The sequence below is a fragment of the Elgaria multicarinata genome, chromosome 1 (assembly GCF_023053635.1).
Source record: "Elgaria multicarinata webbii isolate HBS135686 ecotype San Diego chromosome 1, rElgMul1.1.pri, whole genome shotgun sequence".
NCBI classification, from domain to species: Eukaryota; Metazoa; Chordata; class Lepidosauria; order Squamata; family Anguidae; genus Elgaria; species Elgaria multicarinata.
In genome coordinates, this window is record NC_086171.1 from 141,678,884 (window position 1) to 141,706,497 (window position 27,614).

At 41.7% G+C, this 27,614-nt stretch overlaps 1 protein-coding gene across 6 annotated transcripts in view; it reads left to right on the plus strand.

Annotated features, from left to right (window-relative positions):
• DOCK7 (dedicator of cytokinesis 7) overlaps positions 1–27,614 on the plus strand; it is a 143,232-nt gene that overhangs the window by 87,274 nt on the left and 28,344 nt on the right. For 3 of the 6 annotated variants that reach the window (XM_063138024.1, XM_063138033.1, XM_063138041.1), the window contains exons 21-37: positions 122–286; positions 1,587–1,756; positions 3,764–3,856; positions 5,467–5,556; positions 7,635–7,730; positions 8,788–8,928; positions 9,086–9,199; positions 9,910–10,080; positions 11,902–12,041; positions 13,916–14,085; positions 15,108–15,259; positions 15,737–15,919; positions 17,072–17,207; positions 18,708–18,804; positions 23,681–23,777; positions 26,976–27,110; positions 27,431–27,583. In XM_063138024.1, the coding sequence (XP_062994094.1) occupies positions 122–286; positions 1,587–1,756; positions 3,764–3,856; positions 5,467–5,556; positions 7,635–7,730; positions 8,788–8,928; positions 9,086–9,199; positions 9,910–10,080; positions 11,902–12,041; positions 13,916–14,085; positions 15,108–15,259; positions 15,737–15,919; positions 17,072–17,207; positions 18,708–18,804; positions 23,681–23,777; positions 26,976–27,110; positions 27,431–27,583 (2,303 nt within the window). The remainder of the gene's footprint in view (positions 1–121; positions 287–1,586; positions 1,757–3,763; positions 3,857–5,466; positions 5,557–7,634; positions 7,731–8,787; positions 8,929–9,085; positions 9,200–9,909; positions 10,081–11,901; positions 12,042–13,915; positions 14,086–15,107; positions 15,260–15,736; positions 15,920–17,071; positions 17,208–18,707; positions 18,805–23,680; positions 23,778–26,975; positions 27,111–27,430; positions 27,584–27,614) is intronic. The other 3 variants (XM_063138049.1, XM_063138056.1, XM_063138065.1) reach the window with 1 other exon arrangement.

Here is a 27,614-nt window from a genome sequence, read left to right on the forward strand (position 1 = left end):
TGCATATGATTTTCATGTTAGTATTCTTTCTTTCTATTTTAAACCAGCTCTGTTCTTCACCATTGACATTACCAGTGAGGTTGCCAGCTTTATGTCAAACTCTTTGTTTTATTTCTTTTAGTCAATCTGGGTCAAGCATCTTTTGAAGCCATGGCCTCTATTGTAAACAGACTCCACAAAAACCTGGAAGGAAACCAAGACCAACATGGCAGAAACAATCTTCTCACTTCATATATTTATTATGTATTTCGCTTACCAAATACCTCTCCCAATTCACCATCGCCAGGTATATTTGCTTTTAAAAATGCTCTTACATCAAAAGATTGGAACTGAAGGGCATGATCTCAGGGGTTAATAGAATTGTGGTTCATCTAGAGGGCAGTGCACATGGACCATTCTTGGAGCAGGGGTAGGCAGTGTGGTGCCTGTAATCACAAATATGACCCCAGACACCTTTCTTGGTGCCTGCCAAGTTGTGCTTTCCATATCACTTTTTTTAAAATAACACATTTTCTTACCAGCATCTGAGTTTGCGGTGAAATAGGTTTCTATTGGTGCTGAAAACTGTGGGTTCAAAAGAGTTGTTTAGTTTGTTGGGGATCAGACTCCACCTCTGCCTTTTGGACAGATAAGTTGTCCTTTGCCATGGCAGCCATTTTGTGGTGGTGCCCAGGACAGTTTCTCAAATTGCCAAATGTGCGCACAGCCCAAAAGGGTTGCTTACCCCTGCTTTGGAGCAATATTTCTGCTTGAACAGGGAGAGAGTCTCTAAATTATGGCCATTTCCCTTTCCTACTAGAGATCCCATGTCCTGCCCAATCCTGCAGGATGGTCCCTCAACATCCCTGTAAAGCTTTTCATGGGATACAGGGAGCTGCAGCAGGAGGGGAGTGTTGGCAAAGCCCCTTTCCTGTTGTGGTGTGTTGTATCCAACCTCATATATATACAGGGCCTTTTTCTTACCACTCAGTCAGCACAGACATCTTCATTGGGGGAAGGGATTCCAACATAAAAGGCACTGCATGATTTCCAGGTAAGCTTGAGCTTCAAGACCTCTCCTTATAAAGATTAACTCTTGGATGGAAGTGCTTCCTTTATAAAAGGGGCCCTCGACATGGTTTGGAACTGCAACTCTCATCAACCCTAGCTAGTATAACCAGTGGTGTAGGATGATGGGAGTTGCAATCCAACAATATCTAGAGGGCCATGCATTCCCCAACCCTGCTTAAAAGAGGAGCTGTAGCTCAATAGCTGGAGTACATGCTTTGCATGCAGGTGGTCCCAGGTTCAATTACCAGCATCTCCAGAGCTGCAAAAACTCCTGCCTGAAACCCTGGGGAGCTGCTGCCAGTCAGGGTCGACAATGCTGGGCTAGATAGGCCAATGGTCTATCTGAGTATAAGGCATTTTCCTTTTTTTCAAATGTAACTTACAGAATCTAGTGATGAACCACAGGGGTTCTGCCAACAGTCATTGAGGAAGATGTAGATGTGACTGGCACTTAAAGTATAATTAGTGTTATTACTAGGGTATGTGAGATATATTTTATGCTTCCTATTGGCTTATATTGTGCACCATTATTTTAGGTCCTGGTGGCTTAGGAGGATCAGTACACTATGCTACCATGGCTCGTTCGGCTGTCAGACCAGCAAGCCTAAACTTGAATCGCTCCAGGAGCCTCAGTAACAGCAACCCAGATATATCTGGGACTCCAACTTCACCTGATGATGAAGTACGGTCAATTATTGGGAGTAAGGTAAGTTTGCACTGGGTTGAGGATAATTGCCTAATATATTTAATTAAGAAGAACTAAATAAATAAGAACTCCACTGGGCTACAGACCAGACCATCTGCCCTCAAATTGGACACGCCCTCACCATATGCCATGATGTTATTATTTTTCTGGGAGAGGAGCACCTGAGGGGAATACTCAGTTGTAAACAGATTACGTTTCCAGATGCCTACCTGTTCAAGGACAATGGAAACAAAAGAGCAGACTCCTTTACTGTAAAATTCTGACCTTTAATTCTTCCTCCGAGCCCTAATTATTTTACGAGCCACTTTAAAAGCGCTTTACGCCCAGTTATGTGAAAAAACAACCGAGATACTTTATTTTTTAAGTCATTGAGCCATTTGTAAAAAAAAAGGGCAAGATGAAAATGGAAGGACCAAGGAATTTAATAGTTTTTGAATGTTTTTTTTTTAAAAAATTCACCCCAAAAAGGAGCACATGTTGTTCTTGCTAAATATTTAAAGCTTTGACTGGGAGAGATAGGAATATTTAAGTATCCATTTGATGGTCTTGCTTAATTAAACCACCTTGACCTTTTTGTGAAATGCCTGAGGGAGTGATGTGCACATGGAATTTACCCAGGATATGATAAGTTTTACGCAAGCTGCCTGGCCTGAGTAATTTGGCAATAAAAATGGATAAAAGCTTTCTTATAGAAACATATTCTGCTTTTTAATAAGCTGGAAGGGGTAATGTTACTGCATGGCAAAGTACTGGGTACACTGATATCGGTGGTAACTAAATTTTACCTTAAAGTACAATGATCTCACCTACAAAAATCTGATTTTGGATTCTTTGCTGTATCTGTGAAGCCCAAGCTTGCTTTAGAAAAATTATGGATTGGGTCCAAAGTTGCATGAGTGAAAACCCCTTCATGCAACAGACATTTCCTGTTCCTTTCTCCCTTGATCTCCTGTAGCCCCCTGCGCTATCTGAAAACCTGACCAGGGGGTCAGGGGATCCTTTGAAACAATGGGGGCTATGGCATGGGGGCTACAATGGGTGGGAGTTGCCAAAATTCTTTAGCTTTAACAGTATAATGGCATCACTATCAGCAAATAGCAACATGCAAAATCAGTGGGCTTTTAAAAGGCATATCGACAAAGGGTGTGGTGTTGGAAACCAACCAACCACAAAGTAGCTGTTGCTAAAAACTGTCCTCACCCCTTGCTGAATTTATTTACTGTGAATGTCTGCTTTGAGTGTTTTCTTATTATTTCATGGTTTATAAATTTCTTCAAAGGACCTGGGTCACTTATTTGTTATTTGACGGCTAATGTTTGGTTCAGAGACCAAATCATAGGATTATAGGAATCCACAAGACTCTTAAAATAGCAATTTGGGTGCATATGAAGATATGGATTTGTGTGTCTGGTTGAAGAACAGATCCCCAGAAACATGTGGGAATAGCTTTTATTACTGCGGGATAGTGATTAGAGGCTTGAGCAAGCCACACGTGCAATTATATAATAAGTTATCTCTGAAATCAATATAATCAATGATCCAAATTCAGAGAAAGTTAGTTGTGCTTAAGTCCCACTGAAATAAATAGGACAAATTAGTTCTAAGTAATTTATGACCCATTAATTTCAGTGGGACTGACAAACTTTAGATTTGTGCTTATATTTACAGCAGCTTAACTATTTATGAGAGTATTGAAATGCAAATTTATTAACTCAAATCAAACAAACTTTTTTTGGGTAAAGTCATTGCTGATTATTGAAGATGTATATACCTGCATTGCAGGGATTGCTTGGACAGGTGACTTTTTAGCATGTGTGTGATGGAGAAACAAATAACCATTTGGACTAAAATATAGGTTGTTTTAACCGTACTAATTGGAGATGTGTTTCTGCTGAATACCCTCTGGGTTTCTATGAAGTAATTAATTTCCTTGCGTTTCCTATACTGTGTGGCATGCAACATGTAACATATCTTTCCTTTCCCTACTGCTTTCTGTTGTATGCCCAGGGCTTAGATCGCTCCAATTCCTGGGTAAACACTGGTGCTCCAAAAGCTGCCCCATGGGGATCCAACCCCAGTCCAAGTGCAGAGACTACACAGGTGGTGTCTACATTAGAGCTTTCTTTTTCTCTCCTTCATTCTTTTCTCCTTTCTTTCTTTTGTTGGCTGATATTACACTTGTGGAACATCTTCTCTTAAGTTTACCCCTTCGCTGGCTTTTTTCTGTTTCTGAAGAGTCATTGGTCCTTTATTTCTCCCTTCGCCACCACACTGCATGAAAACCCACCAATGGCCAACACGCTCTGTTCCCACATTGTTACTGCTTTTTTTTTCTTTATTTCTCCATAATCTTCCTTTACAAAAGTGTTGTACATTATGTGGAGCAATGGAAACATGTAATACAAATCCTTTCAAAATCCATCGGTTAGAACCAGACTTAGGGTGCCGTACTATGCATGTTTAGACAAAAAAAGTCCTACAACTTCCAGTGTTCCCCAGCCAGCATAGGGAATGCATCTAAACATGCATCGGATTGCGTCCTTAATCATACTTAGAGTAGACCAACGGAAACAATGGCTGTAGCTAGACCTAAGGTTTATCCCAGGATCATCCCAAGTTCGTCCCTGCCTGAGCGTTGGATGCCCTGTGTGGCACTTAGATGAACAGGTTTGACCCCAGAACAATCCTGGGATAAACCTTAGGTCTAGCTACGGCCAATAAGGCTTAACTTAGTCATAACTAAAGTCCCATTGACTTCAGTGGGTCTACTCTAAGTATGACTACCCTTGGATTCTAACTCTATGTGTTTTGTTTTTGTTGTGTGTGTTTTTGGAATATCACTTACCATTTTGGCCATTTTCATAATGTATTTCTTAATCATCCACTCATCCTTCCTTTGTCATGTGAATGGTTGAATGCATTACATTAAAACAGAATAATTGTTTAGATATCCTAATCCTACCTAATGAAAATTGGACGCTGAGAAATGTATCATGAGAGAGACATTTGTTGCAAAGTATGAAATGTGTAGTGCCTTGACACTTTAACCTTTGTTGCTTGCTTCTTAACACTGCATGATTATTTATTTATTTATTGGATTTATTTATTGGTTGGAGTCGGTTGATCATACCTCTTAGCTGTCTCTAAAAAAACCTACTCCAGTGCAGTTCTTCTCTGCTACACAAATCTGGTAAAAAAAGAACATTATTCTTATTGAAAACTGAAAATTGCTGATGCTAAAAACCAAGTTTAAGAATATTAATCACACTTGATGTTATATTTCTGTGTGACCATCATGTTTTTTGATTAATACTTTGGGGGTAATATCCCCACATTTGGTTAGGCTGAGAGGAATGGTACTGATCCCTTAAAATATACTATTTTTTTTGACGTATGACTGTCAACACAATACAGTGTTGCTACAGACCAACCTTAAATATCTTTATGCAAAAACATTGCACTTGATATTTAACATCCATCAAGTTCTAAACCCTACCAATCTTTTTTTAACGAATAGTTGAAAAGATTGTTAAAATACTTAAATGCCCAGCATTTGTTGTCACTTTATTTAAATGAGATCTACGTATGGCCAAGATTTTGAGACCTAGATGCTACTGAGACTTTGAAGATGTGTGTTGCCCCTGAGCTGCAAATGTCACCCCCAGCAGATTTTAATGTGCTGTCATCATTCATTCATTTCCACTCCATAGGCGACAGATCGAAGTTGTAATCGTATGTCTTCGCACACAGAGTCGTCAAGTTTCTTACAAACATTAACAGGACGATTACCAACAAAAAAGGTAGATTTTAGTGAAGACCATTTGATATTGTGTGACAGCGCAAGGAAATTATGTTATTACAAACCATTTGGTCATCATTTAGTGTATCCTGTGCTGGACTCCTGATTTTGAGAGTGCTGATTCAACCAGAGCTGTGGTCGCTCAGTTCTTTTATATACCAGGACACAAACATAAAATAGCCTGAACATGATCCAGAAGAATCGCTTATGTGCAAAAGGTTTCTCTTTACAGTCATTCACTCAAAAGCAGTACAAAGGTTAAGCAAATGCAGAAGAAGAGCTCTATAGTAGGATACCTCTTACTTTTTTCAGTACATTGTCTAAGCTTGCTTGGAGTGAACAACAGCTAGAAGAAGTATCTGTTGAGGGTCTCTGGTGTCATGCTACTTCCCATTTATAAGGGGAAGAGAGAGTAGAGCATCAGGAAATCTCAACTGCCTATTGTGCTGGGAACCTAGAAGGATAGGTCTTTCTCATCTCTGAGTGTGAGAGACAGGAGACAGACTGACATCCTATTAGGGATACAGCAGGATCAGGCTTTTTCTGTTTCATATTTCCTGTTTCATTCCATGAAACTCAAGAAAGTGAACTAAACTGTTTATAGCTTGATTTGCTTCAGAACTTTCCGCGTCTAGCATTTGGCTTCAGCATCCCTCTCCTCCCAAATGCCAAAGCACAAACTATTTTCCAAATTCCTCTGAGGGCCAGTTCCTACAAGAGTGCCATGATTTCTGGTTCCTGTGGTTTTTATCTCATGGCACTCTGGTAAAATTAGAATGTGAAAGATCATTCTGTCAGAAGTAACTGATAGCATGGTTATTTTCACTCGAGTATTGCCAATTCTCACCTCTTTTCCTCCTCCCCACCCACTCCCGGATGGGATTTAACAACTGTCTGCTGATTTACATTAAAGATAATAATAATAATAATAATAATAATAATAATAATAATAATAACAACGACGACGACGACACCATCCCTACATACTTAGCTTTCAATTTTGCCCCTTTGGGGTACCAAGAAAAGGAGGACAGGAGGGAAGGTACCAACACAGGAACAAGAACCTTTAAGGTACACTAAATTATAATTTATCCAGTGTTTTGATAGTAATCTTCATTACTATCTTCATTACTATAGCAATGTTGGTGCCAGGCAGGCCTCGTCAGGGAGATTATTCCATAATTGGGAGATCACCACAAAGAAGGCCCTCTCCCTTGTTGCCTTCTTCTGAGCCTCCCTCAGAGTAGGCACCCAGAGCTGGACCTTAGATGTTGAGGGTACTGTATGGGTAGGTTCATATCGGGAGAGGCATTCCATCAGGTATTGTGGTCCTGAGCCATGTAAGGCTTTATAGGTTAGTACCAGCACCTTGAATCAGGCTCGGAAATGTACAGGCAGCCAACGCAAGCAGGGCAGAGTCAGTCTTATATGTTTAGTCCTCCTGGTCCTGGTATCAATCTCGCAGCTGCATTTTGTAAAGCTCCAGCTTCTGAACCATCTTCAAAGGAAGACCCTTTGATGAGAGTAGAAGTTTGCAACATCTAGAGGGCATCAGGTTGGAGAAAGCTGACACACAGTTAGAGCTCAACTTAGTCGTGCTTAAAGTTGATCCATTGAAATGAATGGGACTTAAGTAGTCACATTGATTTTGCTGGGCTTGCTCTAACCATGGTAAGTCTGGATCTAATAAATTATCATTTACTTTGAATAAATTATCATTTAGTGCACCTTGGTTCTGCTAAGAAAATATTGAGCAAAATGTTTAAAACAAATTTAAGCGTCATACATTTTGAGAAATTATTAACATATTATTGTTGACACCGATAATAACATTCTGAACCAAAGTGATGGGAAATGTTTTTCTCATACACTACAATCTTGTGGCCTGACATTGTTCCTCAAGTATTTCATCAAAGGACATTTACCATTGCTGTTCCTTTCACACACATTTTGCTTCCTGTCATCCTTCCCTGTATGTTCGTTTGTTGTTATTCAGATGTGGGGATTTTTTGTGGATTATGTGTTGGGGAATGATTATGCAATTGACCATCAAATGCGAATTTGAATTTGTCTGCTTAGCTTTTCCATGAGGAACTGGCCTTGCAGTGGGTCGTCTGCAGTGGAAGTGTACGTGAAGCTGCCCTTCAACAGGCGTGGTTCTTCTTTGAACTTATGGTAAGGGGACAGGAAGACCGTTCATTGGGGAAAAAAATTCTTTGATAAATTTTCCTTGGCTTCTTAATTTTGCTGATTTCCAGGTGTTATCAACACCAATGCAGCTGTCGAAAAGCCCTGTAAGAATAATTCCAAATAGTGAGGGTTAGAGATGAGATGAGACAATGATGGGAGAGAGGCGTGGAGCTTTTCAAAGACATTTTCACATACCCTTTTCATTGGTGGAGATGGTGGGGACTCAGTCGGTTACAGAAATGTTGGTGGGGTGTCTCTGTTGCCTAGGGAACTGGGGCAGTGCGCTGCAACTTAGCATACTGCACTGAAGTGGTTTCTTTCAGGGCCAACATGACCACATAGGCCTGCATCCCAGCAAACAGGGTGCTTCCCATCCCTAGAGCCTGCTCTTTGTTCTCCCTGCCTGTTCATCCGCCCCCTTAAAATGTGTGAGCAGGCACAGCAACTAGTAAAGGAGCATCATCCTCCATTGTCCCATCTGGGAAGTGATGCAGTTTGGTCCCAGAGGGATTGCTGAACAGGCAGCAGTGAGGGGGGTGGAGGCACACTCAGGAAGGGGGCAACTTGCCCCAGGCTCCCAAATCCCCTGGATCCTGCACTGATTCATTGCTTGCTTTTCCAGTGTGGCAAGACAGGGAATGAGTCTTCTGCTTGGCTATGTAGGGCTCTGATTGCATCACCTTTACTATGTGCTCTTCAATTGGCTGGAATCATGTTGTGAAGATGGGTTGGGAAGGAAAGCAGAGCTTAGAAGAAGAAGCATCTCAGGCCAAAGCAGGCGCACGCACGCACACACGCACGCACACACACACACGCACACACACACACACACAAACCCGAATGAAAAAGGATGTTTTGCGCTGCATGAAACCCCAGGAAATGTTTGGAGATTAAAGTTCAGCCCATCGCCAGGGAAGATGAATCTATAGCTATTGTTGTAACCGTTAAATCTAGTTTAAGGAAAAGTATCAAACCACAATGCTCTCTACGGCTGACCTTTTTCCGGCAAGTGACTGCAACTAGTAATATATGTTCCCTCCAGGTGAAAAGTATGGTGCATCATTTGTATTTTGCTGACAAACTCGATGCGCCGAGGAAGAATCGTTTTCCAGAGCGCTTCATGGATGACATAGCTGCTCTGGTCAGCACAATTGCCAGTGATATAGTCTCCCGCTTTCAGAAGGTAATGGAAGCAATTCAGCTGTACTCTTGTCAAAATGTAACCCCTGATCCTGAAAGATAACTTCCGGACACAGGGCAAGCTGTCGAATTGGGGCCTTGGTGTGAAAGTTCAGTGTTAATCTTTGTTGCAACACTCTGCTCTTTTCCCTTCAACATAGGATACGGAAATGATTGAAAGGCTCAACACTAGTTTAGCGTTCTTTCTCAATGACCTGTTGTCTGTCATGGACAGAGGATTTGTGTTTAGCCTTGTTAAGGCTTACTACAAACAGGTACAGTGATAACACTCCAGATAAGGAGAGGGTTTGTAGAGTGGGAATGGGTTGGTCTAAGGGAGATCCTTGGAGGGAAGGGGGAGGAGGAAGAAGAATCCCATTTGGAGGGAAGTTCGTCCAAGTGGCTGGCGGGTGGTGTGATGAGAGGCAGGCTTTCGGCATGGAGATGGGCGGGGCAAGGCAAAAACACACCTGAAGGTGGGCCAAGTAAAACAGCTTCTACTTCTAGGCCTCTCCCCCACAAAAAGTTATCAATGTGGGGCTGGTTCTGTGCCTTGTTTTCAGTTGAGGCCAGAGGTCTGCACCACTTAAAAAATAATTGGCTGCCATCTGGGGACCAACCACTGGGGAAGGCTATTCCCATTGCCGCCCAGCTTGTGGGTCTCCAGAGGCATCTATTCATCCATCAGTGGAAACAAAAGGCTGGACTAGATGGACCTAAGTCTGAGCCACCAAGGCAGCTCTTGGGCTGATCTAGATCATAGGTCTTGAAGCTGCATGGGAAAGCTTCCACTTATTTTCCATCTAATCTAGAAAGTTGTGGGTGCATTGCTCATTTTTTTTATGACCAACCAATGTAACGTGCTCTATTTTGGCTACCTATAACTGCTGTCTAGCAGGAGGATACATTTACTTTGCAATTTGTGTGTGATAGTGACTCAGTGTGGCTTGTAATGATCAAATGTACTTTCCCCCAAATTTGCAAGGTGTCATCCAAGCTCTATTCCTTACCGAACCCAATCTCCCTCGTGTCCTTGAGGCTGGACTTCCTCCGGATTGTCTGCAGCCACGAACACTACGTTACTCTGAATTTACCATGCAGTCTGCTGACACCGCCAGCATCCCCATCCCCTTCAGTGTCCTCAGCAACATCTCAGGTGGGCAGCGGACCAAAGGATGTCTAGAATAAATGTTGCTGGGTTTAGGGATAATCATCGAGTGGGCTGTGGCATCTCATGTCAAATGAGATTACATTCTTAGCACGATTGTATTTTGAATGCAGGTTGTCCTTTGGTGCTCATTTACGTAATTAGCATGCAGGCTCCTTTACAGAAGAACTTTAAACCAAATGGGTGCCAGACAGCGAGGAGAAAAGAGAGTCTCCTAGACACATTTTCTGACAAGGCACCCCTAGCCGTGTTGACTAGCAGGGGACCAGTGTCTGCTAGTGTCTGCACTGCAAAACTCAGAAGCACTGAAAGAGTGTATCTGATCCTCAAAAGAAAAGCCATTGTGACCTATCCTAAATGTGAATGCATGTAACCTGGTTGAAGGGAAAGCATCAAAATATGATAACTGTCTGTGTCTCTGTCAAATGATCCTTGCTACTATTCTGCAATGACTCCATGATCTCTGATTTCATCCCTGGAGAATTCACAGAAGAGCAGTATTCTTATTTAAACCACTGCAATCACAGGAAAAACTCAGAAACTCTTTTGTGACCATAACAGGGCATCACACTTCCAATGATTCTTCTCCCCTGGGGAAGACTGTGTCTGTGTGTGACTGTAACTGTGAAAATTGCATTAAAATGTTGACTGTGTGGTATACCACCCTCTGTTGGCATCCATCTTGATCCTGGCTATGAAGACATGTCCCATGTTATTACTTCTTTTTATTATTATCATTTATTATTGTTATTGTGATTTTGGTGATGATAGTGATGACAGTGATGATTACTACAGTTCATCATTAATAACAAAAAAACTTACTGTTCTTTAAGTACTGTAAAGAGATTAAAAGATAAGACAGGCTTGCAGTTTAATATACACAATGCAAAAGGATAAACGAGAGTAAACAGAAAAATAAATACTGGAGCAGCAGCTCTTTCTCTGACTGGATGAAGCCAGGTTGGCCTTCCTCTTGTCATGACGTTCTTCCTAGAAGGCTTTGGGATGCAGCATCCCAGGGGCTCTCGGTAGCATATCCTAGAGTATGCTGTGCTTCAGTTCTGCAACTCCAGGGCAGCAAAATACAGGGAATTAGTCTCATATTTACATATACAAATACTATATGCAAAATACTGCAGATGTTATTAAATTCCGAAATTGGAAAGAATGGGAACATTATGCAACCATAGCCTAAAGTATATGTTTCATGAAAATTAAGGTAGGTGGGCGGAAAGCAAATTTATTTATAGAAATATATTGTACATTTGTTTGTATTTTATTGAAGTAATTTCAAATGCTACTAATTACAAAAAATAAATTGTAAGTAAACGTTATTCTAGAGATTCAGTTCTGTGTTTAGTGGTGTAGCACCTGTAACAAAATTAAATAGGGAAATTCTGGTTTCACTTATTGGGAACATGCAAAAATAGAGAGCAATGGGAAAAATCCAACATAAATCCTACTAGGGGTAGACCCATTGGATTAAATGGGGTTTACGATAGTCATGCCTACCTTAGGTCCCATTCACTTTAATGGTTCTATTCTACACAGGACTTAGGTTGGCTTTTACCAAATGTCTGTGTTAGCCAGGATTCTGCAAATAAAAGTATTTAGTCTGTTTTTTAAATCTTTGATATATGGCTCCTGCAGCCACATCTGTCAGGATTACAACAACAAAAATGTAATGCCCATACCATTATCTCTGTTTTAAAATGTCTGTCCTGAGCTGTTGGGGATAATGGAGGCTACACATTGTGATCTAACATGCACAGTAAAACTTACAAGGGCCGATCTTCGTTTCTCTAACAGAGTTCTGGATTCTCAACAAACGTCCAGGATCAGAAGATTGCAAATATGTTTGAACTGTCTCTGCCTTTCCGCCAGCAGCATTACTTGGCGGGCCTGGTGCTGACTGAGCTGGCTGTCATTTTAGATCCTGATGCAGACGGGTGAGATTATACATTGTTTCTAGCAGGGTTGAATAATGCAAAGCAGATCTAACCTCCCACAAGCAGAATCCTGCCCAAGGCAGGGTTGCATTCAAATGTGATATTAGAGTGAAAAGAAAGGAAATATGCTCTTTTTCAAGTCTCAGTCTCTCTCGAGGTCAGCAGCTCTTTATATCTACTTAGATTGCTGTCCTCAGATGCTGCCTACCAGGGCAGCCTTTTTAGCTGCTTCATTGCCAGCAATACAAAGGGAAGATCCCTGTAATGGCACTCCATCTACTATGGGATCACAATCAATGGATGGTTGTATTATGCTTTAATTGCCACAGGCCTACATATTAATTTCTGCTATGAAATGTATGGTCTTCTGTGTTTGTTTCATGCATAGAAAAATTGACTGGACCAATTCAGTATTGGGATCAAACATACTCCTACTGAAAGCGATTAAGCATGATACCATGTGCAAATTGAAATGTCGTGCTTTTATTGTGGAAGTGGGGGACACGTAGCCCAGGGGATGCCTTCAACTTGGCCTCCTCTACCCCTGCTGCTGCCCCTACACTGCTCATAGAATCATAGAATAGTACAGCTGGAAGGGGCCTATAAGGCCATTGAGTCCAACTCCCTGCGCAATGCAGGAATCCACTCTAAAGCATAACTGACAGCTCAAATTGGGCAGTGCCCCTGATTTGCTGCCAAAATTCAGTGGCAAACTACTACAGGTACTCAAAAATGTCACATTCTCCCGTACAATCCGCCCTGCACACTCAGGTCCTCTGGGAAGAATTTACTTCAGTCTGCCAAAATTAGGCTGACAAGTATTACCCAGAGGACCTTCTCTTCTGCTGCTCCCAGACTTTGGAATGGCCTGCCGGAGGAGACTCAACTTAATAACCTTTTAGCATTTAAGAAAGCTATAAAGACTGATGTATTTCGGCAGGCCTATCCAGTGGAATTTTAGGATGTTTTGGGGATGTTTTAATAATGCATATTATGTTTTTAATTCAGTTCTATGTATTTTATACTTATTGTTGTTTCCTGCCTCGATCCAAACGGAGAGGCGGGTAAGAAATAATTTGTTGTTGTTGTTGTTATTATTATTATTAGGCCTGTTTTCAATTAAATGTGGCTCTTTTGAGTCTCTGTAGTGGTTTGCTGTTGAATTTTGGTGGTAAGATGCCACTTCTTTTGTCATGGTAGTAAGATGTCAAGGTAGGCCAGGGATTGAAAATCCTCCCCACCCCTCACTGCACGAGAACCCAAAATCGCCTACCCCTGCTTTATTGAGACCTTCCCTTTTGCAGTAGAAGAGTGTCATTCCACATTGGGGTCAAGAATACCGCACAATGTAAAGTACAAAAACATACAAAGTCTCACTGACCCCCACTGTTTCTAAAGCAGAAAACAACATTTTGTGTCACCAGCCTATGGGTAGCATACAAATTCTGTTAATAAATAATTTTTGTAAAATGCATTTGGCAGTTTACATGGAGTCTATCTGATCACGGGGATCTGTGCCGCTTTTACTCATTTATTATAATAGCGAATGATCTCAGGATTGGGTTTGTTGTCTGAGATTGCTACATCTGTATGCACTGAGGAAAGGAGAATCTCTGTCATTCCATTTGTACATAGCTAACCAGTGTCAGTTCTTTTTGCAACCCCACAGATTCACGGGCAAGGAATTAAACAAATGGCCAAATGTTTGTCTTTTACTATGAGTATGAAACTGAAAAATGTACTACATATAAAAGCCCAATATAAAGAATTCCGTTTAAAGGAGCAAAACTGAACTCTGTGTTTGTGTGTGTGTGTTTACCAAGTCTTCTTTGCTTTAAAACTATGAACTAATACTTCCAACTGTATTTTAACAGTTTATTTGGATTGCATAAGAAAGTCATCAATATGGTACACAACTTGCTATCGAGCCATGACTCCGACCCACGGTACTCTGACCCACAGGTAAAGGCCAGGGTGGCTACACTGTACCTGCCTCTGATTGGTGTCATCATGGAGAGTCTGCCCCAGCTGTATGATTTCACAGGTATTTTGTATGCTATACTTTTCTCGTGCATTAGGAAGAATGGCAAATTAGCCACTAAGCTTGTACTTCTCCCTGTCTTTCTGCTGAACAAGCAATTTTTTCTTTAAAAAAAGAGACAGCTAAACCATATCAAGTAAATAAGTGATCAAGGGCACAATCCTATACATATTTAGGCAGAAAAAAAGTTGTACAATTTCCAGCATAGCTGGCTGGGGAATCTGGAAGTTGTAGGACTTTTTTCTGTCTAAGCATACATAGGATTATGTCGTAAAATCACGCAGATTCCGCATTAATGATGAAATTTTGCAACACAGTTGCACAGGACAGGACATTTTAAGGGCCAATATCTTCTCTGCCACCCACTGAACAGTTGCTAGCACAATAGATATTTATTTAGTCTATAGCGGGGCTCATACCTGACAATGATTAAGTGGATTTGCATGCCTTTCTCAACATTCAGGGCTTGCCTACATTAATATTTTAATGGTCTGAAAGCCCAAGTTACAGTTCTGTTTCTAAAGCTAAGCCCAACGGGCCTTGTAAACAGCTCAGTTAGGAGGAATGTTGGCTTCAGATTTTGGGGGCCCATAGGCAAGATGTCGCCAGTAGGACTCCCTCCCTAAGTGGACCTACTTTACTGCTGGAGGCCAAGGCAAGTGGAAGTGCCTCCTCCTTGCCCTTGTCAATATTTCTATGCTTGGGAAAGGAAAGTGAACTGGAATCAACAACTAGGAAGAGGGGGAGGAGGAAGAGCAGGGCCAGAGGCCTCTAGGAGTTAGCAGTGGACCCCCTGCCGGAATCTTGGCCCGGTGGTTGTGTAATCATGCTAACCCCGGACATTGGCCCTGGGTGGGAGAATCATATATAAGAGGCCCTGGATGGGAACTGTATACAAAATGGTGGAACTCTGACCCACTATGAGGCAGCTTCCACTGTTTATGCTGAATGACACTGTATTAAGGAGTGTGAGGAGGTGACCTGTTGCAATGGTATCTCACTGAGATTGGCATGTCTCTTTGCAGAAAGCCACAATCAGCGTGGAAGGCCGAGCTGCACAGCAGAGGACTACGAAAGCGAGGGCGGGAACATGATAAGCCAGACAGTTGCCATGGCCATCGCAGGAACCTCTGTCCCTCAGCTTACCCGGCCCAGCAGTTTTCTCCTCACTTCATCGGTACAAAAAAAGGAAAGATCATTCTTCCTCCAGAACATCTGTGAACATATAAATATGCAAGCCCTGTATTTGCAGGGCAGGAAGAGTGGGTGGCAATCCTGATCACGAACAGATGCCACTGTTCTTCTTTGGAAGCTTTGTGGAAGAAGGAGAGTGGGTGAGAGGAGGTGACAAATAGATTGTGCTGGAACAAGATTATTTCTATTCTTAAGACCTAGTGGTGCAATAATAAACTTTTTGGTTGCACATCAAGATTTAAACTTCTCTGCCCCGCTTTGTAACAGGCCAGAAAGAAATGCCCACACGTTTTTAAGTTAAAAGTTCAGAGGGATGGCAATAGGTTTGTTTGACCAGCTGGAATCCCACTTTAAAACCTCCAAAAGACCTAAAGAATAGCATTATTTGATTGAGCAAGTACTTCGGGACCATACTGAAAGGAACAGTCGTGATTGTAATCAGTTTTCGTTCTGTGTTCAGACCAACAGGCAGCACTCGACGTTTTCAGCCGAGTCAAGCCGGAACCTTTTGATCTGTCTCTTGTGGGTCCTGAAGAACGCCGATGAAAGCGTCCTGCAGAAATGGTTCACAGACCTCTCTGTGCTGCAGCTTAACCGCTTGTTGGATTTGCTCTATCTCTGTGTTTCCTGCTTTGAATACAAGGTGTAGTAAGAGCAAGATAATGACAGTCGAGAGGTTTGGTTGTTGTTTTCAGAGAAATGAAATGGTATTCAGAAACACACAGCCTATACTCCATTGAAAATGGGACTTCTAAAAATGTCCCCTGTGGGCCATATCCAGTACTCCGCTGACTTCACCTGTTCTAGAAACAAGCGTTTGGTCTCATTTCCAATTGCTGCAGGATCCGCTGGCTCCCCCATTGCACTAGCAGTGGGTCCCGCTATTGCGCAGGTGGCATTGGACGCTAACCATTATATTTCCCACCCTTTCATGTCACTTTCCCCAACTTGGTGCCTTCCAGATGTATTGGGCTACAACGCCCATTATTCCCATTGTCTATCCTGGCTGGGAATGATGAAAGTTGCAGCTTAGCACATCTGGAGGGCCCCAGGTTGGAGAAGCCTGCTTTATGTCTTCATCAAACTAAGTTCCAGTCTGTTTTACTTTTTTGTTTCTGAATTATTGGAGGCTCAGTTCTTCTCCCTTCACTCAGTCATATAAGGCTCTGCTGATAGTCCACCCACCGGTTGTTCTTGAAAGCCAGGGAGTGTTCATTCACTAGGGTTTTACAGACGCATCCTGTGTCCACCCTGCGAGCGCTCGCCCTCCCTCTTGCACAGTCCACCCCAATGAGTCTGGCCACGCGAGCCCCTGCTGTGCTCTCGGGAGACTCACAAGCCCCTGGGAATTGCCCGCCCTTCACCCCCTGTCTATGCAAATGGCGCCATTAGCGCATTTCCCAGAGGCTTCGGAAACACGCTTTCCCACCCTCCTCTGTTCCAATCAGGGCCTTAAAGGTAGCCTTGTGTTAAGAGGGCCTTTAAGGCACCGATTGGACCAGTGGGGGAGAAAGCGAGGAGGGGAAAACACACTTTCCGGAACCTCGGGAAAGTGCGCAGTTCCCCAGAACATGCTAATGGCTGCTTTCGTATTCACCAGCTCGTTCCTGTATTTTCAGCTGTTATTTCTCACTTTTTTGCTTTTGCAAGCATCTCCCTAGATGAAACAATGATCAGCTCCTACATAAATTGCTCACCCTTCTTGGGCATTCCAATTTTACTTGCTCGCTTGTTTGTTTTTAAAGACTCAGTTCTTTAAAGACATGTTCTTGCCCTTCTTTTGTGAAACATTCAGGGCAAGAAAGTGTTTGAAAGAATGAACAGTCTGACGTTTAAGAAGTCAAAAGATATGAGAGCGAAGCTTGAAGAAGCAATACTGGGGAGCATTGGGGCAAGGCAAGAAATGGTACGGCGAAGCAGGGGACAGCTGGGTAAGTTGACTGTTGTCCCTGATGGCAGAAAAAAAAGCCCCCCCCCGATTAACAACCTTCGCATAACCCAGGTTTGCATGACACAACACTTTGCATATGCAAAGTGGCACCTACAGGTGTCATGGCTCACAAGTTGTAGCATATTGTCTGAACCCAGTCAGAGACTTAGTTCACACAACACAACAAGATCAAGGTTGAGTGTGGGTTGTTGTTGAAATGTAGGTTGTTGTTGTAAGATGGGTTGTTGTGTTGTATGAACCCAGCTGCACTAACAAATCATGATTTGAACCCACAATTCACAACCCAACAACAAGCTATGAGTACTGTTTGTGGGTTGCTATGCTATGAGTACATGGTTGCTGGGTTCACACAGCAAAACAATCCACATTTCAACAACCATTTTTCAATGACAACCCACACTCAACCCATGCAGAACAGTGGCTGGGTTCAGTATGGTTGTTTCCCTTGCTTCCATGTGTGCCACTCGTGTGACTGGCATTTACCTAATTACCTGCACCATGTTGTGGGGAGCTGTGTCATCTGACCGTGGGCCAGCGGGATACTTCTAACCCTTGCCACAATCCATGACTTGTAGGGGTTGTGTGGTGGGTTTAGAAGCCACCCCCACTGCACTGGATGACCTAGCAACATGACATGGGTAATTAGGTAAATGCCGGTCATGCGAGCAGCATGCATAGGGGCAGGGGAAACAGCCATACTGTGTTGTTTCCCCCAATGATCATGTGAACCCAGCCACTGGTGTGTATAGGTTGAGTGTGGGTTGTCATTAGGTAAGTGCTGGTCATGCAACCCATACTGCATTGTTTCCCTTTACAATAGTGCAATCCTTGCCATTCAATATGGGTTGTCGTGTTGTGTGAACTAAGCCAATGTGGGAGGGGGGCATTGATGGTACCTTGCCCCAGGGGCACTCAAAAATCTAGAGTCAGCCCTGCTCCACCCAGTAACGAGGAAGCAGGGCTGGACGTGTCTGTATAGGCCCTGCCCCTGGATAGCCACATGCTGTCACAGATGTCTTCAGAGAAGAAGGCTTTGCACGAGGTGTCCTCCCTGCAGTTGTCCATACCAACATCTGGATGTCCAGGGTGGGGCCAGTGATGTTCCTGACACCAGGGGTTATGCTTTCCCACTCTCCAATTATCATATGGAGTTCTTTTCATGTGAATAATGCATGAAGATCTCATGTCTGAAACATAACAGATTGATGCCAAGGTAATCTTGATTTTAGGAATAGCAGTAGTTTTAATAAGAGATTCTAGAAAATAACCTAGATCTTCTCTTTAGCTTCAAACCAATAGTGTTTTTTATATTTTATTGAAAGGATGGGTTAACATTTATGATAATTAATTTTGAAGTGTGGTACTTATCTAATGTCCCATTGTGGTTAATTATTCCTTGTGTGCAGTGGAGTGTAGTCATGATACCTATTTTTAGCTTTAAAAACTGAACATTAAAAGCAATTTTTTAATTGCCCGACAGAAAGGAGTCCTTCTGGGAGTGCATTTGGAAGTCAAGAGAACCTGAGATGGAGAAAGGATATGACTCACTGGCGGCAGAACACAGAAAAACTTGACAAGTAATGCTACCTTACCCAAATACTTTAAGTTTGGAACAGCCATTTGGTAAATATAGGGACTAGCCATGCACCTTTGAAGCTTGGTGGATCACTATACGGGCAGGTTTAGAACTGGGCAAGGACTAATCTCGTAATAGCGTTGACAGGGTCTATCACCCATGTCCTTTGGTTTAAACAAATGGAGGCTGCAATTCTGTACCCACTTACCTGGGAGTAAGGCTCATGGAAATATGTGGGATTTGCATCTGAACAGACGTGTATAGAATTGCAGTATACTAAAGAGAAAACTATGCACTAATACCACTGACACAGCATGCTTTAAATTCCCAAAAGGAGCCCTTAGATGTATTTGCAGAGAGTAGACACACCATAGTTGGTTACTCCGTTAGAGCATTCTGGAGTTCTCAAAGCTTGCTTCTTTCCTCCCCTAATCCATCACTTTGATTATTTTTCCACATGTGCTGTGTTTTTAGAAGCCACAAACCGGCCAGGTATTGTAGCATTGGTATACTGCTGTGTTTTGTTTATTTTTGGTTGCCACTTTGTACTTTTGCATACTCTCACTGCAATTCTGGCTTTTAATGCTTGGCAGAAGCTTTGGATGCCCGTGCGCAACTGCAACTTTTGCTGTACAGCTAGAATTTGAAATGTTTGGGGTGGAGGGGTGGGTTAATTAAGGGTAGGAGTTACTGTTTTAGCTTTGCTTGGCATGCTTGCTGCCTTCTAAAAAGCTCTTGAGTGTCCAGATTGTGGAAAATTGAAATGCTTTGCAAAATGACTTGGCTGTAAAGTGTAAGAGTGTGTATATCCTGGTTCAGGATGTTTCCCGTGGTTCTGTAACATGAGGCACGTTTGCCAGTGTGGTGTGAATATTGCAGTCCTGTTATCTGTTTCCTGGTCATCCAGTGACACCATTCACAAGCGTTTCCCTATGGCAAAGTAATTGTGTCATTTTCCTACAGCGGAGGAAGGTAGCCTTAGGCTGATTGGTCCTCCCACTTGCTCTGGTAGGCAGGCCGTTGTTGATTGTAATTTCAGGTAGCTACTTATGGGAGAGAAGCCCTCCAAGTTTTGGGCCTGCTTAGCTCTGGCCAATAGGACATTGATGAAACTCCAAAGCCTCCAAAGCCTGTAGAAGCACATCATGTTCTCTTTCATGGAAGGAGAGGACCCAGAGTTCTCACCAAAGGAGTGCTCAGAGAAGGGCTGGAGCCACATGGAGAGGGAGCTTACTCCCAAGCTCAGCCCAGGCAGAGCAAGACTCCTCCGGAGCCATGCAGCCACCTCTAGCCCAGACCAATGCAAGGACCTCAACCTCCGGCTGGAGAGCATGGAGATGAGGGAGCAGGTTCTGGAGGAGACTGCTAAAAGTAGCCTAAATGCAAGGGAGACACATGCCATAGAAAGTGGATATAGGAATAGCCCACAGATCCATACGCCTCATTTCCAGACCTCTTATGCTAGAAGCCTTTGCAGCACCTGCAAGGCCGGGGCACTTACTGCCTTCTCTGTACAAGCAGAGCCTACGACAAGCTGAGAGAAATGGCAAAGATACCTGTCTGATTCAAGAAAAAGCCCAATGAGTGAGCCAAGCCATATATTTGTGGGGAAAGACAACCCTCCATTTGCACTTTCCCGACCTGGCCTGTAAAGAAGAATTCCCTGCTCCCCAAACATGTTTAGTTAGCCTCTGTACACAGGCCGGCTCAAGGAGAGAATTTTCTTGGGGACTCTGCCCCCTTCAGACAGCGGAAAATCAGCCAAGGGCGGAGAAGATGCTTTCTCCTGTGATCCCTGAATGCTGTGGCTTTCTGCCAAGTGAGCAGAAGAGACCTTGAAGAGGTTTATCACAGTCATGGTCCCAGGGGATATGGAGTGATTGGCAACTTCAACCATGTTGTCAGCTGCATGGGACATCCTGGAACTGAAATGCGCAGGCTGTAGGTGTGAGAGTCCTGGGGAAGAAGTGGGTTGAGATTTGACTGTGCCGGATGCAGAAGCTCAGCAGAAGCAGCTTGGCATGTTGATTTATTGCGTTTCTATACCGCCCCATAGCCGAAGCTCTCTGGGCGGTTTACAAAAGTTAAAAACAGTAAACATTCAAAACAAATATAGAAAGTTTAAAAACATAAAAAGCATAAAAGCTACAGTATCCTTATAAAAACAGCTATTGTTCTGAGCTTGTAGAATTCCACCAATTATGCCTTAGGAATAGCAGTATGACAACCGCCACTCCCTTAACAATTTATTCTCCTCTTGTAAGTAAACAAACTTTCACAACAAAGCGATTTATTATATTTTTAAAAATGTACGTTATTGGTTTTAACCTCGCCTCTTCCTGATAGGCTGAGGACAGTTTACGTTGTTAAACTGCCTGGGCTGAGCTTGGGAGTAAGCTCCCTCTCCATGTGGCTCCAGCCCTTCTCTGAAGTAGGACCTGACTCTAAGAAGGTTTCCTTCCACCATTAGGGCAGCAAAATAATATTACAACAAAAGAGTTCCCATACAAACACAACCTCCCCAAACCAGTATATATGAGGAGATCATGTATATGCTGCTTATGTATGCATGTATTTGTGTATAGATACCAATACCATGAATTTTTGTCCAGAGAGATTGTAGTCCATATATGATTTTGGACAAGCAATTCTGCATTGGGAGAGGCCACTTTGTAACTGGAACTATAGGATATAGTGTAGCTGAATCACCCAAACTTCCTGTTGGAGCATTGTGAGAGCCAATACTGGCATGAGAAATTTGGCATCCTTTCTAAGACTGGAGTGTGGATTTCCCCTACCTTATTTCCACAAATATGCTTTCTTTTTTCCAAGCAAGAACTGAAATAGAAGGAAGATGTACTCAATCAGCTGCAGAGAAGAAGTAGCTTAAAGTGCCTAGTAGGAATTTTTATCAGGCAGCTAATAATAATCAATTTAACAGTGCAATAGAAATCAAGTGAATGATAATACTGTGTGCAAGGAAAATGATCAGGACCAAACCCCACTTTTTCAACAATGTAGGTCTTTTTTTAAGTCAACCTGAGGTCACTTTGTTTGGAAGCCTTCAATATAGTTCATTCCTCAGGCAGTGGGCATGTTGCAAGCATTGCATTTTGACTGGTCCAGGTTGAGAAAAACAGTAGCATATGTGCTGCTGCCATTATGAGAGATCATTACCAGTTTTTAGGAAGCGTGTTGTATGGTGTAAGTCGAGTACATTTTATAGCAAAACAAATCAGCAGTGGGATGTTTTGTATATACATTTCTATTCCTACCGACCCAGTCGTATTAGCCTTAGAAATCCATTCCTATAGCACCACCCTGTGTTCACATCATGAAGTATAACACACTACTTTCATTGACGTAAATGTGAATCATATGTTCGATTTCTTCAATGCGACCCTGATTTTACTTAGCTGAACTCTTTTGGGTGCATACCTTGTAGTTTTAATATGTCATTTCCTGCATACTGTGCAGCTTTAATGGAGAAATGTTAGGTGCTATTTAGCTAAGCAGGGAAACTAAAGTAAATAGGCACAAACCTATGAAAAGGAGAATATATACAAAATACGTCTGCTAGAATTCAAAGGATAACTTCAATTGTACCCACTTGGGCATGGCCAGGAGGAGCTCAGCAGTCAAGCACATGCTTGATAGGTAAGAAGATCCCATGTGTGACCTCTGCATGTCCATTTTGAAAGAGTTAGAAGTAGCAAGACTTGGATTGGGACGGATCTCTGCCCAGGACCTTGGAGAACTGCTGATAATCATGATAGTCCTTGGCTAGAAGGACCAATGGTCTGATTCAGTGAAAGGCCACTTATCTGCTTAGTGGTGGTGGGTTTGTTTGAATGGCAGTCCCAACCCACATCACAAACTACTTTTGAAAGTGGTTTGTCCCATGGCTTGGGAAATACGATCGTATGAAACTCTAACTGGAAGTCTCGTAAGCAAACTTCTAAGCAGCAGTAAATCACAATTATGTACAAAACATACTCAGCAAGTGCAGCAAGTGAAGATGTCATAAAGCCATGGTTACTGTGTTCATCTCTTCCTCCTTCAAAATTCTTATCACATTCCGATCCAATGCAAATGCATCTTTATTTCTGATTATGGTTAAACTGCATAATGTATGCATTCAAATGTCATAAATAGTTACTGACATTCCCTTTCAGCTGTTTTACTCTTAATTTTCTCACTAGCTTCCCTATGATATACTAAGAATTGTAATGACTGAGTTTCCTTCCCCCCTTGTGTATGTGTTCTTCCTTTTTGTTGCCTGCATTTTTAACTTTATTATAGAATCAAATTATATGTTAATGAAGCTGCTTTACCCTGAATCAGACCTTTGGTCCATTTAGACCAGTATTGTCTACTTTGATCTGCAGCAGAGTGTCTCATGCAGAAGTCTTTTATATCACCTACTAACTGATCTTTTAACTTGAAATGCCAGAGTTGAACATGGAATCTTATATAGTGGAGGCTGGTGGATCCGATGTCAGTAGGGCAGTGAATCTGCACCTTGAATAGCTCTTTTAGAGTTCTTACTGGTTCTGACTGAAACTCAGAGTGGATTCACAGCCCCACTGACATTTGAGCCACCAGCCTCCACTGCATACAAACCATAGCTTTGCTTTAGAATCCCAAATCCCAAACCCTGATATGAATGCCGCAGTTTGGATCTTTGGATTCGAAGCATGATTTTTTTAAAAAACCCAACAACAACCCTTAAGCAATTTGGTTTCTTCATTCTCTTCTTTTTAGTATATTTGCACAGAATATACCTTTTTGGTGGTTTCCCTGCTAGAATAGAAAAAAGTTTCCTTTCCTTTGCTTCTTTGAAGAATTTTTTGTAATTTTTTCTTTCCTTCTACCAGATCACGGGCAGAGATAGAACATGAGGCACTTATTGATGGCAACTTGGCGACTGAAGCAAATCTGATTGTTTTGGATACTTTAGAAATAATAGTCCAGGTGAGGATGCCAAGGAACATTTTACAGGATGTATAATGGTCTGAAGGGCACAAAGATATTGTTCTGTACGGAGATATGATATTTAGCAATAATAGCAATGGCCCCTGGAAAGTATGTTCTGAATATATTAATAATAGTGCAAACATTCAAGGTGTAAGAGAATTACAATACAGCAGTGGATCAATTATGTACAAAGTACAATTATGCCAATTGATTTTATATGCCAATAAATTTTACAATATCAGTTTGTGTTAGTCAATCCAAAACTTCAAGGCGATTATATCAGTTATGCTAGTCCATTATCAGTCCAATATTTCAGAACAACTACATCAATTATGCTATGCTTTTCTCAGACTTTGTTTCATGAATCGATGATTTATATCCTACTAAATTTATTAGTCACCATACTACATCTCAAATTTCTTTTTTGGATACTCTGGTGTATATAGATCAAGGACTATTGTTTGTGAGTTTGTTTTCTAAACCCAGAGATAGGAACACAATGCTCCATAATTCCAGCCATCATCCACCACACATATTGCATTATTTATCATATGGTCAATTTTTACATATTAAGTGGCATTCTGCATCTTATCATGGTTATAAAATCCATTCAGAATCCTTCGCTACAAAACTACTAAATAGAGGCTATCCATTAGGATAATCCAAGAGGCAAGAAAGAGAGCGAATAGCATTCCACATGAACAACTATTTACTAGACAATGTGGTCATCCTATATCAAGGATATTTTTTCCATACAGTATTCTCCATTATACTTTTTGATCAACAAGATAATTAGAAAACACTGGCATCAAGTGAATGATTTACCTGGTTGTTCTAATGTACCATTAGTACATTCTACAAAGCTACATCTTTCAAGAACCTTCTAGTACATTCTGATTTTCCCTACACTAGCTCCCACAGTGTAGACATTAGAGGCCACTATAGATGTGGATGGTCGGCATTTTAAATTATGACATATGCCCAACTGTAACACTACTCATGTGATCTATGTTGCAGTATGCACTTGCAGATACATACAAAACTGTTAAGCCTGATCATCACAGTAAGATTAAGAATAAAGTTATGGATGCTCCCCCTGGTGTTCCATGCTATTGATAAGCCACATAAATGGGAGGATTTTTCTATTTTTGTAATTGAGCGGTTGAGACCATACTTGTAAAACAGGATTGATGTAGATAGATTGCTCTTATAGAGTAAAGCTTTCTGGATATTTACCCTTAAATCGTTAGCTCCTGCAGGTTTAAATTACTGGTTTGATCTGTCAGCTTTTCTTAAGCTTTTTGCTGAGTTCTGTGCCTTTAATCTGTGAATGGCGTTTTTGTATATATATATATATCATTGCATTCACTTCCTGATTTATGACAGCTGTGGTGGAGTCTACTGTTTGTTGGTGACTGGTCTAGAGAGTTATCTATATGTTCTGGGAAAGGTGAGCTGAAAATACCATGTGAAAATTAACTGCAAACTTTGGGTATGTTTGTGTTACTGAAAATTGGGGAAATATCCAATATAATACATGTGTTTGTTTTTCTCTTTCACTTTTACCTCACTTTTAACCCACAAATAAGAGAACGCTATTTTGCCTTTAGTGACCAGTATACCAGTGGAAGATTTTCCAACACAGAAAGTGAAATTATTATTAAATGTTATCAGTTACTGTAAACTGTTACTGAGCATATCTCTACAGGAGTACCTGACAAAGACTTTATTGAGTCAAAATGGAAACACAATGGGGTTCTGTAGCCTGACTAGCATAACTCATATGTAGTTGTTTTGAAATATTGGACTGATAACTAACTAGCATAACTGATGTAGTGGTTTTGAAGTTTTGGAGTGACTAATGCAAACTAATGTAAAAATTATTGGTATATAATGTCAATTGGCATAATTGTACTTCTAATTACGATTAATTTTGTATTTAACTGGTCCAGTGCTGTGATGTAGGTCTTTTATACCTTGAGTGTTTGCATTGATATTGTTATTGGAGAGTTTGTCCTTTCTTTTTATGTATAGCTGAAAGTATTAATATCAAAGATAGCCTTGTAAATAAGCCTACAAAAATTACTAATCCGCAAAAAAACCCAACCCTACTATGAGGCTTGAAGTTTGCGTTTCCATGCTGGCCATGGAAGAAAGGAAGCACTATCCTCTGCAGCCTTCATGAAAGCTTCCAGCATCTTGGCAGGCTAGAGACTTTCCTTTGCTAGCCCTCTAAATTTCCCTGCTGGCCGCAGGAGAAGGCCTTTCCTTCCTCTGTGGCAAACTCAGAAACTAAGTGGGCTGTTGAAGGAGAGACAGAGTCCTCTCACTGACCTACATAGAATTCCTGATTGCTGATGGCTGCCATACGAGTAGTTAAATTTTAGGCTGGTCATTGTTCTCCTGTATTGGCATTTCTCCTATTGTTTTCTAGACATTCAGTCATCTCAGCCCTCATCTACTGAGGTGACTAAATCACATAGGAAAAGAGGGGGTGGCTAGAAATGCTAGGACAAAGAATACAAGTAAATCAAACATAATTTAGTCTATTTTTACTATTATGTCATTTGTTCCATTGTTTTTAATGTTTTTATTGAAAGGTTACCTTGTGAGGGTTTGCTCTTAAGGGCAGCAGCAGCAGTAGTGGTAGTGCAAATACTAATACTACTACTGATGATGATAATAATAATGCTTTCTGCAATCCAATCCTTTGTATATTTTCTCAAATGTAAGACTCACTCAGTTCAAAAGGATTTATTCTGAAGTAAGTGTCCACAGGATTGCAGACTTAATTATTTGTACTTTTTCTTTTTATAAAGTATAATCTTCAACTTCTTTGATTTTTTTTAAACTGCTAAAAATTTTAATTGTTAGCGTCTTAAGAATAAGTGTGTGTGTGTATAAGAACTGCTGTAATTTCTGACCTTATGGTGCAGAACATACTACAAGAACAGGGCTAAGCTCATTACCGTGAGCATGCTGGGCATTTTCCTTCATGGTTTGCTAGTCATATTCTTTGCTAGTCACATTCTCCTCACTTCTCTTGTCCCTGGCCTGCTGATGCCACTAGAAATGCTTATCAACCGTCCATTGTAACCATTTGCCCTGCTTTCTTTTGAGGTTACTTCCACCCTTGACAATTCTAATGGTAACTTTCTCTCGCTTTCTCTTATACCCTGTTCTGTTTGATTGCAGACAGTCTCTGTGACTGAATCCAAAGAAAGTATTCTTGGTGGAGTGCTGAAGGCTCTTTTACATAGCATGGCCTGCAATCAGAGTGCTCTTTATCTACAGCACTGCTTTGCTACTCAGAGGGCCCTGGTCTCAAAGGTGAGTGTTCTTTGTCTGAACGACAAAATGGAGATATTTTGTCTGATTTGATCTTTGAGCCTCTTCAGTATGAATACTTCAGGCTTAATGTAAGAATATTTAGCTACCTTGTTTTGAGAAATGGAAAGAGTTTTATCTTCCACAGTTTTCCCGCAACCTGGGATTTGTTTGACTGAGGTTGGGTGTACAGCTGGGCCAAGGAGAGATGGGAGCAGATAATCACCGTAGTGCAAATAACGTAACAACATGTTGGCATTTGGGATGCTCTTTAGGCCCAGCTACTTTGGTTGAATGACTTGTCTCTTGTGGTGCCGTTATAGTTCCCAGAACTGCTGTTCGAAGAAGAGACTGAGCAGTGTGCTGACTTATGCCTTCGACTCCTGCGCCACTGCAGCAGTAGTATCAGCACCATACGCTCACATGCCAGCGCCTCTCTGTATCTCCTTATGAGGCAAAACTTTGAGATTGGGAATGTAAGTATATCATATCATGGTGCATGCTTAA